Genomic DNA, 12,967 nt, shown 5'->3' on the forward strand with positions numbered 1-12,967 from the left:
ATTTTATTTTATTTTTTGAGGTACTGGGGCCAGAGATTGAACCCAGGACCTCGTATGCGGGAAGCCAACGCTCAACCGCTGAGCCACATTTGCTCCCCTGAGTTGGTTTTTTCATTTGTTTGCTTGTTGTTTATATTTTTGCTTTTTAGAAGGCACCAGGAACCAAACCTGGGACCTCTCATATGGGAAGCAGGTGCTCAATCACTTGAGCCACATCCGCTCCTCGGTAATATGATTTATAGTCCAGAAGTTAGAGTTCTCCAACTTTGCTTTCCTTTCTAATATGTTTCTGGCTATTCAGCGCCCTTTACTCTCCCAAATAAATTTGATAATGGTGTTTTCCCTTTGTTTAAAAAATGTTGGTGGAATTTTTATTGGGATTGCATTGAATCTGTATATAAATTTGGGTAGAACTGACATCTTAATGATATTTAGTCTTCCAAGCCATTAGCAATTATATAGGTCTTTTTAGATTTCTTTGAATGATGCATTGCAGTTTTCTGAATACAAGTGCTTTACATCTTTGGTTAAGCTTATTCCTAAATATTTGATTCTTTTAGTCACTATTGCAAATAGAATTTTGCCCCTGACTTCCTATTCAAATTGTGCATTACTACAGGAAACAGATGTGGCTCAACCACTTGGGCACCTGACTACCACATGGGAGGTCCTAGGTTTGGGTCCCAGTACCTCCTAAAAGACGAAGAGCAGATGCCACCTCCCACTGCAATAGACCTAAACACCACTGTGGCAGAGCTAGACAATACTGCAAGAGAGCTAAACGCCGCCTCCTGCCACAACAGAACTAAGAGCCTCCACAACAGAGCTACACACTGTCTCCTGCAGCAACTGTCTCCTGGAGAAGGCAAGCAAACAATGAGCAGACAGACAAGTGAATGATCTTGGGGTAGTGGGGTAAATTAAAAAAAATAAATAAAAAATATTTTTTTAAAATTGTGTATTACTAGTATATAGAAACACTATTGATTTTTGCATATTAATTTTGAATCCTGACAATCTACTGATATTATTAACTTTAGCAGCTTTGTTGCAGTTTTTCAGGACTTTTTGGGTATAGGATTATATCATCTGTGAATAGCTAAAGTTTTACTTCTTCCTTTCCAATTTGGATGCCTTTTATTTCTTTTTCTTGCCTGATTACTCTAGTTAGAACCTCTAGCACTATATTGAACAATAGTGGTGACAGTGGGCATTCTTGTCTTGTTCCTGATCTTAATGGGAAAATTTTCAGTCTTTCACCATGGAGTACAATGTTGGCTGTGGGTTTTTTTATATATGGCCTTTATTGTGTTGAGAAAGTTTCCTTCAATTCCCATCTTTTGTAGTATTTTTATCAAAAAAAGATGTTGTATTTTGTCAGATGCCTTTTCTGCATCAATCAACAAGATTGTGTGATTCTTCCTCTTTGACTTACTAATGTAGTGTATTACACTGACTGATTTTCTTGTGCTGAACCACTTGCATGCCTGGAATAAAATCTACTTGATCATGATGAATATTCTTTTGATGTGTTGTTAGATTCAATTAGCAAGTATTTTGTTTAGGATTTTTGCATCTGTATTCATTAGGGAAATGGAATTGTAATTTTCTTATGCCAGGGGTGGAATTAAAATGTTACCTACCTCCAGACTGGCTCTGTTTCATAGTGCCAAAAGGTGCTATGCAGTTGGTTGGTGAAATACTAGAGTCTACCTTCCTAGCTTCTCTCTAGGGTCAATGGTGCTGCAGCATGCTGGCTGTGTGAAGGGCATACCAAATGGAGCAACAATTACCAAAGTACTGTGAGTAGAACTTAAACAAACATAACTGGCATTATGGCCTGCTCCCATGGAAACATAACACGTATGGTATTGCAAACCTGGAGCTTAAATCTATTAATTGCAGCTCAAAGAGGAACTTGTGCATTGATTAGTAGTAAGTACTGTATCTATATGCCTGATGATTATGATGATATATTTTCTATTCCAGATCATATGCAGAGGGATATTGAACATATTAGAAGTCCTGGTAAACTTAATTCATTTTCTATGTAGTTAATGAACATGCCTATAAAGCAAAAGAATGATTCTCCTAAGTTCTGTCTTTATTTTGCTTGCCATATGCCTGTCTTGTTATTGCCTACACTGTCTTTGTGAGTTTATGTTTAGGGTAGTACCTCTCTTCATACCTCTTCTAGCTGTGCTAAGCATAACCACTGCTGTGGGAACTGGGCTTAGCAGGTTAGTTTAGGGAATGAGAGGGTTAATCTGGAACCTGTCAGAAAAACATGGCCATGAAACACGTGGCCATGGAATTCTACCTGGAACCCCTTCTGAGGGAGAGACCCCCACCAGAAGACTGTTGGAAGAACCTCTTGAGAAGCCTCCATTTAGAATGGGATCTTGTCTGGGATAAATAAAAAGGCCTGGATATTCTCAAGGGGCTTTATCATTGGCCCCCTATCTGGGGAATTGACGGGTGGAGTAATCAATCAAAACAGCAAACAATTGGGACCCCTCTCCCAAACATTAGCAAGTGTGAGGAATAATGGTTTAAAAAGGAAGCACAGGGAAGCAGTTGTGGCTCAATAGGTTCAGTGCCTTCCTATCACATGGGAGGTCTCGGGTTCAGGTTCCAGTGCCTCCTAAAGAAGACAAGCACATGCTGCACCCCCCCCCCCCCCACAATGAGCTAGATGCCACACCTGCCATAACAAGCTAGATACCACACTGGCTGCAATGAGCAGACACCTAAATGAACAGATTCCACAAGCCAGCCGAAGTCGCAGCCCACAGGGAGCGGATGTGGCTCAGGCTGTTGGGCACTTGCCTCCCATGTGGGAGGTCCTGGGTTCAGTTCCTGGTGCCTCCTGGAGAAGGTGAGCAAACAATGAGCAGACAGATGAGAGAACCATCTGGGGAAGGGGGTATAAATTTTAAAAATAAAGTAAATAAATAAATAATAATTTAAAAAAGCAAGCACAGAAGCTAAATCGGCCCTCTTTTCTCCCTTCTCTGCCTAGACCAGCCCACAAGTATACCTGGAAACTCATAATCTGTTATTTTCTCCCATTTCTATTCTCCTTCCATTTCCTTAATAAACTAGCCTAACTAAACCAGCATGTTCTTAAATTCTTTTATGAAACATAGCCAAGAACCTAGAGGAATCCAGCTACACTTCCACAATCTCTCTCCAGAATTAACCAACAGCATAAAAGAACTCAAGAAGAATGCAGTTTCCCATCAATTTCGTGAGGATGCAGCCTCTGAAGGCACCTGACCTTTCTCACTCTCATGACCCAGTATACCATGGCTGGACCTCTTTTTGGGCCTGCTCACCACCATCCTCTTTATCCTTTTAGTAAGACCATGTACCTTCAAAATTCTAATTAGGTTTATTTCTTATAGAATCAATGTCTTATTAGTTATACAAGGATTTCATCCAGTTCCAACCAGCATACCAGACTCATCTTCCCTCAACCTCAAAAGAATAGCCAGAGAGATTTTTGCCCTGACCCTAATAGCAGGAAGTATCTACAGAAGAATGACTATTGCCCCTCAGCACCCCCATAAGAATAAGGGGGTAAACTCTCTGAGAAGGAGTTGAGGTAGGTTAGTACAGTGAAATGAGAAGACAAGCCACAATGTGGCTGACAGAGAACACGAATGACAGACAACATGGCTGACAGATAACATGGCCACAAGATCCTGCCTCGACCTTAATCCTGACCTTGAAGTCCCAGTTGGGACTCTTTCCGGGGCCAAAGGAAGGCTCCGGATATTCCAAACACGCCTCACCATTGGCCCCCATCATTGGTGGGGTAATCAATAACAGCTGGAGCCCCTCCCCTTATAGCATTAGCAAGGGGAGTAATAATCAATCGTTTAAAAGGTAGCCACACAAGCCAGAGCTCGCTCTCTCTGCCTAGAGGGACTTGCATCAAATCTCACTGAGTATTTCCGTTATTCTCTCCTATATCTCAGCAAGCTCTGTTCTTTTCTCCCATTTCTCAATAACCAAAAAAAAAAAAAAAATGGCGGTTACCGTCTTCTTTCCAACTTGGACAGGTTCAAACTTTAGCGATTCTCAGAATTATACTTTAGCCAAATTTACTAATCAGTAGCTGAAGTTGGTGCCCAACCATTTCTTCCTCCCCTGTTTTTGGGAAATAGGGCTTCCGACTCCAGCCACGCAATAGCTCCTGAGGCGGCTTGTGCTGCCAGAGTAGGATGGGCACCAACCTCCGCCCCGTGGCTCGCAGTTTCTCGGAGATGCTGGTGCAGGTCCTCCCAGCTTCTTCCCTGCCAGAAGTGGGGCCGGGGCTTAGGCTAGACTGCAATCCCATCTGGGTAAAAAGAAGCCAGTCCCTACCCCTCACTGTGATTTTCAGTCTGCCTGCTTCCCCTCATGCCGGGGGTGGAGTTAAAATGGCGGCTTCCGGCTTTTTTCCAATTTGGACAGGTTCAAAGTAGAGCTGTTCTTAGGATTATACTTTAGCCAGCTGAATTTACTAACCAGTAGCTGAAGTCAGTGCCCAACCATTTCTTCCTCCCCTATTTTTGGGAAATGGAGCTTCCAACTCCAGCCACAGAATAGCCCCGAGGTGGCTTGTACCGCCAGTGGATTACGGACACTGGCTTCCCCGGCATGGAGTGCTTTACTCACGCACCTTTGCTGCAGATGGGCAGTCTCCTTCCAGTCTTTCAAGGATGTGGCAGGATGCTATTCTGGTATCCTCAGGCTCCCAAACATGTGCTTTAGATAGCTCTGGGTGATTACTAACTGCCCTATAGGATGAGCTGACTCCTGGAGCGCTTACTCTGCCGCCATCTTTAAACAACGGTGTCAAGACCATTCACCTGAGAAAGAATAATCTCTTCCATAGAGGATGTTGGGACAACTGGACATCCATACGGAAGAGAACGAAGCTGGACTCCTATCTCACAACATATACAAAAATTAACTCTAAATGGATCAAAAGTCTAAACTTAACATAAAACTCTTAGATGAAAACATAGGAGTAAATCTTCAGACCTTGGATTTAGCAAAGGATTTTTAGAGTAACACCAAAGCACAAGCAACAACAACAAATAGATAAATTATGCTTCATTAAAATAAGATAAAAACTTTTGTGCATCAAAGGGCTCTAACAAGAAAGTGCAAAGACAGCCCATAGAGTGGGAGAAAATATTTGAAAATTGTATTTAATTAGGGTCTAGTATCCAGAATATATAAAACTCTCTTACAACTAAATGACTAAATAACAAACAACCCATTTTTAAAGTGGACAAAGGACTTAAATAGACAGTTCTCCAAAGGAAATATACAAGTGCTAATAAGTCCTTGAGAAGATGCTCAAAATCATTAGCCATTAGGGGAATGCAAATCAGAACTACAGTGAAATACCATTCACATCTTCTAGGATGGCTGTAGTGAAAATAGCACAGTAACAAGTGTTGGAGAGGATATGGAGAAATTGGAATCCTTGTTTATTGCGAGTAGGGATTTAAAATAGTGTAGCATCTGTGAAAAACAGTTTGGTAGTTTCTCAAAAAGTTAAACATGGAATCCCATATGACCCAGCAATTCCACTCCTACCTATGTATCCAAAAGAATTGAAAACATGCGAGGAAATACTTGTACATGAATATTCATAGCAGCAATATTCGTAATAGCTAAAAACAGGAAACAACCCAAACGTCCATCAGTGGATGAATGGATAACCCAGAAGCATTGTATTCACACAGTGGAAAATTATTCAGCCATAAAAAGGGATAAAATATTGACACAGGTCACAAGTAGATAAACCTTGAAACACCCTTTGTGAAAGAAGTCAGACACAAATGGTCACTTGTGTGATTCCATTTATGTGATATATGCCCAATAGATAAATTCATAGAGACAGAAAGCAGATTGGTGGTTGCCAGGGGCGGGGGGAAGGAGAAATGGGGAGTGACTGCTTAATGGACTGAGGTCTCTTTTGGGGCTGATGAAAATGTTTTTGAACTAGATAGAGGAAACAGTTGCACAATATTGTGAATGTACTTAATGCCACTGAATGTCACGGTTTAAAGTGGTTAATTTTATACGCATTTCGCCTCAACAAAAAATACATATTTACACACACACACACATATATATGCGTGCATAACCAACGGCGGCCGCGGCCGTGACCAAGGCAGCGCCGACCCTAGAGGCTTCCGGCCTTAGGAGCGGTTGGTACTGAGTCTGGTGGAGAAGCACGGGACTCCTTTTAGTCTGGACGTGGCTCACAGCCACGAAGGCTCGAAGGCTCGAAGGTTCACAGCCAACCAGAACCCCGACGCGGCCAGCGGGTCCCAGAGCACGGTGGTAGGAGGCGGTATTGGTAGGAGCAGCCCTCCCGCTGCTGGTGGCTCCAAGAGCGAAATACGCCACCTCAGGGGGCCGGGGACCCGGAACGGTGTGAGCAGAGGAAGGTCCCACTTGCGAGAGGTCATTAATTCCAGGTTTCCCTTCCCATTTTTACCGCATTTCATTGATCATAAGATTCAGGTTTTATCACATTTATCTGCGATTGGAATGTCTCACAATCCATAATGTGTCATAGTCTAACTGCAGAGTTTGCTTCCAAAGTGGTGCAACAACAGTGCGTGAAACAACAGTGAGCCTCAGATAGAACGTTGCCATCGATTCAATGAATAGGCATTAAATATTTTGTCCTGTGTTTTGTATTTATTAGCTAATGTCTGTCTCCCCCACTAGATGCTTAACACAGTGCCTGGCACATAATAGGCGCTAAATAAATTTTTATTGGATAAACGAATGAATGAACACTTGTTTTTATTCCAGGCTTGGCTCTGACATTTACCGGCAGTTTGAAAGAAGGAAAGTCATGTAATCCCTCTGAGCTTCTTTTCCTTAGCTCACAAAACGGCTCTCAGGGCTAGAAAACCCCCCAAACAATGAAAAGACACAGGAACAGTGTTATGTTTTACCTTTTATAATGACGTAAAAATGTAAATTCATAGGCGGAGGGGCAAGGTGGGTTTAGTTTTTAAAATGCTCTAATTTTATAAGCATCTAAGAAAGCAAGATCAAAATGGGGGTGGGGCAGGGGTAGTTTCCGCAGGTTCAACGTTGGCGATAGAAAATCGAAATGTTTTGAAGTGTTAGCGGGTCTCCTGCTGCTGCTGGTCCCACTGATTCTTAAAGGCAGGGCTCTCTGCGGAGGGCAGAAAGGAAAACAGACATTAGAAATCAGAAGTAAAAGATGTGCAGCTTATCCCGCCCTCCTTTCTTGCAGTCCCCGACAAGGTATTCAGGTGCTTAAAGATAAGGTTCTCGGAATGGCGTCGCCTGCATTACCACCTTCTCTCAATACCCACCGTCCCTGGGATCTGTCCACCGAGTCTAGACCCCGGCGGGCGCCGCCGCACTCCTCGAGCTTTCGCGGGGCCGCAGCGCGTGCACTAGCAGGCCCGCGGCCCGCGGAGGACCCTCGCGCGCTGCGGGCGCTTCGCTTCGCTAGCTGGGACTGCGCAGTCGCGCGGCCCTTCGGGTGGTGAAAGAAAACTTTCCCGCACTTAACTAGCGCTTGGAGCTTGCCAGACACAACATCCCGACCGGGGCGAGAAAACGCCGCTCGGCCCTGGCGGGTCCTCGGGCCTCTCTTTACTGGGAGCGGAGCTAGTTCGCCGGCTCGCGCAACCAGAGCACCTCTCGGGCTCCTGGCGCGGCTTGGTAGCACGGGAACCTTCCCTTCTAATCCAGAGTCCCTCCCACCCCAAACCCGCCAGCCATGTCTAGAACAAAACCCATGCTCCGTTCTTTGAACGACGAGATCCTTACAGAATCTGGCTTCTGCCCTTCTCTCTGCTCTCTTCGCGTTCTTGCTCCAACCTGTCTTACAGTTCTTCTAACCCAGGAACGTTCATTCCCGCAGCAATCTACATTTGCAAGTGTTTCTGCCCGCCCTCCCCCTCCCCCAGGGGCCACTCTCTTTTCATCATTCAGGTTGCGACCACTCTTTCTAAATTACTTCTCCCCCCCTCCTATTCACATCACTCTTTATCCGTCGTATGGTTTTTAAAACTCATTTTCTAAAAATACATTACGCAAAATCTATTTCCTTGAATGTAAGCTCCATGAGGGCAGGGCTCCTGTTTCGTCTAGTTCAACTCTGAACTTCCAGTATGCCCCTCGTCCTATTCCGTGTCCTGTACACAAGCTGCGATTGGAGGAAGAGAGACGGTGGGAAGCCTGAAGAATCTTCTGGCCTCTCACTTCGACGGCGCGGCGGGTTTTGCGGTCGACATTCGCAGCACCTGCCGGCTCAGTCCAGCAGAGCTTAGAGCGAGCGTCCGCCCGCATCCTGTCCTTTGCCACTCCCATGAGGCCCGGGAAGTCCAGTATCCCAATTCTGAGCCAACAGACATATTTAAGTAGCTTCAAAGCCATTTTACCTTAATTATTCCTGTAAATTTCGAATATCGTTTAATATATCTATTTTGATGGGGGGGGAGGGGAATTTTCCCCTTTCAAAATTTTAAAGTTGGCCCTTTAGGCACATCGGTGGAGCTAGGGCAGGTTGAGGGCGAGGGAAAAGAAAGGTCCTGTGTTCGCAGAATGGAAAGGCAAGGAGGATCACGTATCCATCTCCCTCGCTCAGAAAAAAGCTGGGCAAGTTTAAGGGAGGAAGAAGGAAAAGGGAAAGTTTCTGCTCTCCGAGAGCGCAACAAACCCCAGCGTGCAGGCTGCGAGGACTGGCGAGGTCTCCAACCCAGATGCCCTTCAGATCCTTCCGGAGGAGCACTGGAAAACTCCACTGCATAGAGCGGAGGGTCGGGTTTAGCAGAATTGTGCAGTATTGTGCAGGGAGGGCGATTCGTGACCAGTCTCTCGCAAATGATGCCCCGCGGAACTGGGTTTGGAAACCACCAACTGTTCCAGCGACCCAGGTATGTGAATGAAGAATCTGGGAGCTCGGTGAGTTGATACAAGTGGCCAACTGATTTAGAGGGGTGGGGGTTCCGGGGCGCTATACCTCTAGACCCTCGGATCTTCAAAGCTCCACAGTCTAGGTCGTTAACTGTGGTGAGGATGCGTGTTTAGGTGGTGGTGGTGTCATGGGACGGGCTTTCACGCGCAGAAGTACAGCTCGGGTTATCTTCCGTCTGCAACCCTGCTGGGGCAGCGCGATCGGGAGATCGCGGTTGTCCCCAGGTTGACAGTGAGCGAGCTGAGGCTAGAATCGAAGACCTGGCTATGGGGCCCAGCTTTCTCTTCTGGAAAAGGAATGAGCTGAGCTCCAGAACATCTTAAGGTTAAAATTCGTAGATCCTGGGAATCTATCCTCACCTACTAGACTGCCTCTGGTGTCCCCACGGCCCTGCGCAGGTACTTGGCGACCTCCTGGTGGCCCCGCTCCTCAGCCAGGTCCACGGGCAGGCGACCCCACGCGTCGCGCACGTCCAGCCGCGCCCCTGCCCGGTGCAGCTCCAGCAGCGTGTCCAGAAATCCTTCCCGGGCAGCGTCGTGCACCGGCCGGGTGAGAGTGGCCGGGTCGGCGCAATTGGGGTCCGCGCCGTGGACCAGCAGCAACTCCGCCACGCGGGCGCTGCCCATCATCATGACCTGCAGGGGAGAGCAGAGCCATCAGGGCGGCAGGCGGGGGAAGGAATAAATTTTAAAAACCCTGTTTATGAAGTCCCCATCTCACGCACACGCAGGCGCGTACAAGCGTCTAGTTAACCTTGCATTTTCTCCCACAGTTACCACCTCCCTTTTCCACCCTCTCCTACCCACCCAGCTTCTCAGTACCCAATCAATTCCATTATATTCTCCAAACTTTTGCGGAGCCCCAGTCACAAGTAGAACACTGCTAGAAAAAGGGTGAGGCACTAGAAAAAGGGTGAGGGGCAAAGTGGTTTTCACCACAGCCTAGCCATCTTGTATTCACCTCCTCCCCATTTTGAAATGAAATTATGTAAGACCTAGAGACTGCTGTATTTCCAAAATCGGAATGTGGTTGTTGTTTTTAAAAAAAACTCAATTATTGCAAAAATTTAAGCCAGCATAGCTTTCAGAGTGTTAAACTTATTTCTTTAAGTGTAAAATGAGAAGGTTTGTCTAACTAGCCTTAAAATTCCCTCCTGTGTTAGGGTGATAAATGTCCCCCCATTCAAATATGCCCAGCAAGGAAACAGATTCTCTCTGACAGCTCCAAAAGCCCTCAAAACTGTAAGATAATAAACTTGTGCTGTTTAAGTCACTTAATTTTGGCAATTTTTTTACAGTGACAATACAGAATACACTACTCAAGCTTATGATTTGAGAGTTAATTAAATAGGAGATGCATACCTCCTTTGGTTCCCAAATCATCTTTAAAATAAAGCTATTTTCAAAGAGAAAATTTTAAATGGTATGCACGTCACAGCAACCTTTGAATTTGGGTATTGCATGACAAGTGGCGCTGGAGGAGTCTTTTAGGAAAACCATTATTTGATTATATTAGTTCAGGGATAGTGCCTGTATAAAGTGGAATTACATATTTTCAGTTGCATTCTGTACAACTTAGTTTGTCCAAATCAAGGACCAATACAAAATTATACTGTGTTGTTCAATCCTTTCCTGAAGGAAGTGAAACTGATACAGTTAGTTCTCAAAAATACAAGGAAAGTATATAAATTAGCAAAATTATAGCTTCAAAATGAAAAAAAACACATTTCATTGTACTTTTTGTCATGTATTCAATGAGATCATTCAACTTTAGTCATAAAACTGATCTTAAAAGTTTTTCATATATTTTATATATATGAAAAAAACTGAAAAATAATTCAACATTTAAATAGTTAAATCATAATAGCTATCCCAAACCAAAAAAAAAAAAAATCAACTAAACCTAGGCATTTTTGAAGAATATCTATAAATTAAGTTTTTCTATATGAAACAAATTTGGTTGAGGTTCTAAATCCCCCATTTTCTCTATGTTTTTATCCACCTATTAAAAATTATCAAAACTAATAATCCAACTTTCTTTATTCTTTTTGTATTTAAACAAAAAAGGTCTCACTTAATATATTTCTGCATTCCAAGACCAACTCTGGGACTCCAGTGTGCTGGCAAATTTTAAAGATGCCAAATTATGAATCATTTAAAAAATTTTAAGGACTCACACTGTCTTCCAGAACCATCCAAACTCTCTAGCTTCAAAATATCTTCTTGCTTCAGATCCCAAATAATTTCGAGTTTTAAGACATTTAATTTTTATACGTATTTTAAAGTGTATACAATTTTTTCTATACAGGATAGACTAAAGAAAGGAAGGTTCATTTGTGAAGTTTGTGAAGTTTGAGGTAATTACTTTCCTTTGTCTTGTTTAGTTGGAGCTTTTGCGATGAGCATTTGTTTCAAAGAACTTTTATTTTTCAGAATCAGAACTCATTGTGACCACAGGGACTAAAACTAGTGTGGTGACTGCCAGGAAGACTTCGTTTTTAGCTTGAGATTCAGGAAGTTAGCGAAGGCAAACGTACATATTAAAAAAGAGGGGGCTGACATGACACTTCTCAACACTGAAGAATTGAAAACTACCCCCAAATTATTATCAAGTAAGCTAAAAATAGCAAAAATAATAAGAGATACCACCAAAATAACAACTAAATTGTCAACATTGTCTCAGGCGACAGCACACTAGTGTTTTAGTGTCTGCGTTGTCTAAGTTCCCTACAACAAGCATATTTTCCCTACTCGGTTAAAATAAAAGTAACCATATGTAGTTGATACTGAATAATTTTATCGATATTTATCCCAGCATACATGGCAGTAGATTTCCACCGATTTCCCGGTAGCAAGGAAGATAATCGGCTTTATTCAAAGGCCTGTGAGTTCAGAGCTAAGTAGTGCCAGCAAGGCGCACATTTCTTTAAAATCTCGCATTTCATTCGTGGATATTTTTAATCTGTTAAAGAATATACTTCAGTCTTTACTAATATCAGATCAATGAGGAATGCGTCCTCATTTCTTCCATGGCTTCCCGAGGCCCGAGGGCGTCGCCGGGAAGTGATCTCCTATTTCAAACCCCACCTGAAAACTCCCAAGGAAGCGTCTCCACTTCCGAGAACCGAAACGCTACACGTCCCGATTTCCCGACAAACCTCGTCCCCCAGAGTGGCCCTCCATCCCCCTCCACCCCCTCCGGACCTGCCACCTGCCTGAATCGGGCGGCGACCGCAGCGGTTCGGCGCGTTGGGCTGCGCCCCAGCCTGGAGCAGCGCCCGCACCTCCTCGACCCGGCCCCGGGCGGCGGCCGCGGCCAGCCGGTCTGCCAGGGGCTCCATGCTGCCGCCGCGCGCCCTCCTCACCTCGCGCCGCCGCCGCGCGCGCCGCGGCCCGCCCCGCCCTCCCGTGGCCAGTGTCCCTCCTCTCCCCTCCTCCCGGGCCTGCGCAAGCCTGCCGCCCAATCCCTGGTCCCGGCCCCCAGACACTGTGCCCGGATCCCCGCGCGACCGCAGGTCCCTCCATTCCAGGAGGGTGCTGTGCACGTGACCTCCGAGGAGGCGCCACTAGCGGAGAACACTGGCTGCAGATGTGGCCACTGAAGTCGCCCCTCGAGGCGGCCCTGCTGCGTGCGATCCCGGCTCGCCCGGGAACGGGAGCACTGGCAGGAGGGAGCGGTGGGCGCCCTAGGCGCCTCCTAACCACCCCGCGACCCCCGCTCCCCCCTCACCACGCTGCACGCCCCGCCCCCAACCCCCCAACAGCCCTGCATCCCCTTCCCCCGACGGAGGCGCACGCGTGCCTCTCAACGGGTTCACTCTAACAAAGAATTTCCCTCGGGTTTCTTAACTCCCATCCACCACCCCGCCCCCCCACCCCCGGCGTTAGAAAGCCGCGCAGGGATTCCTAACTGCCAAGTTTGAATCGGGTGTTTCAGTGTCACAAACAAGGTATCGCTTCCTCCTTTATCAAATAAATTGGCCAAAGT

At 45.5% G+C, this 12,967-nt stretch overlaps 1 protein-coding gene across 1 annotated transcript; it reads right to left on the reverse strand.

Moving 5' to 3' along the window:
- Nucleotides 1-6,966: 6,966 nt before the first annotated feature.
- On the reverse strand, nucleotides 6,967-12,361 carry LOC101423556 (cyclin-dependent kinase inhibitor 2A). Its single transcript, XM_012524287.3, has 3 exons — nucleotides 12,195-12,361; nucleotides 9,340-9,615; nucleotides 6,967-7,204 (listed from the first exon to the last, which is right to left on the reverse strand). The coding sequence occupies exons 1-2, from the start codon at nucleotides 12,318-12,320 to the stop codon at nucleotides 9,343-9,345; spliced, it is 399 nt and encodes a 132-aa protein (XP_012379741.1). The 5' UTR covers nucleotides 12,321-12,361; the 3' UTR covers nucleotides 6,967-7,204; nucleotides 9,340-9,342.
- Between the last annotated feature and the right edge of the window lie 606 nt (nucleotides 12,362-12,967).

The sequence above is a fragment of the Dasypus novemcinctus genome, chromosome 8 (genome assembly GCF_030445035.2).
Source record: "Dasypus novemcinctus isolate mDasNov1 chromosome 8, mDasNov1.1.hap2, whole genome shotgun sequence".
In the NCBI taxonomy this organism is placed as follows: Eukaryota; Metazoa; Chordata; class Mammalia; order Cingulata; family Dasypodidae; genus Dasypus; species Dasypus novemcinctus.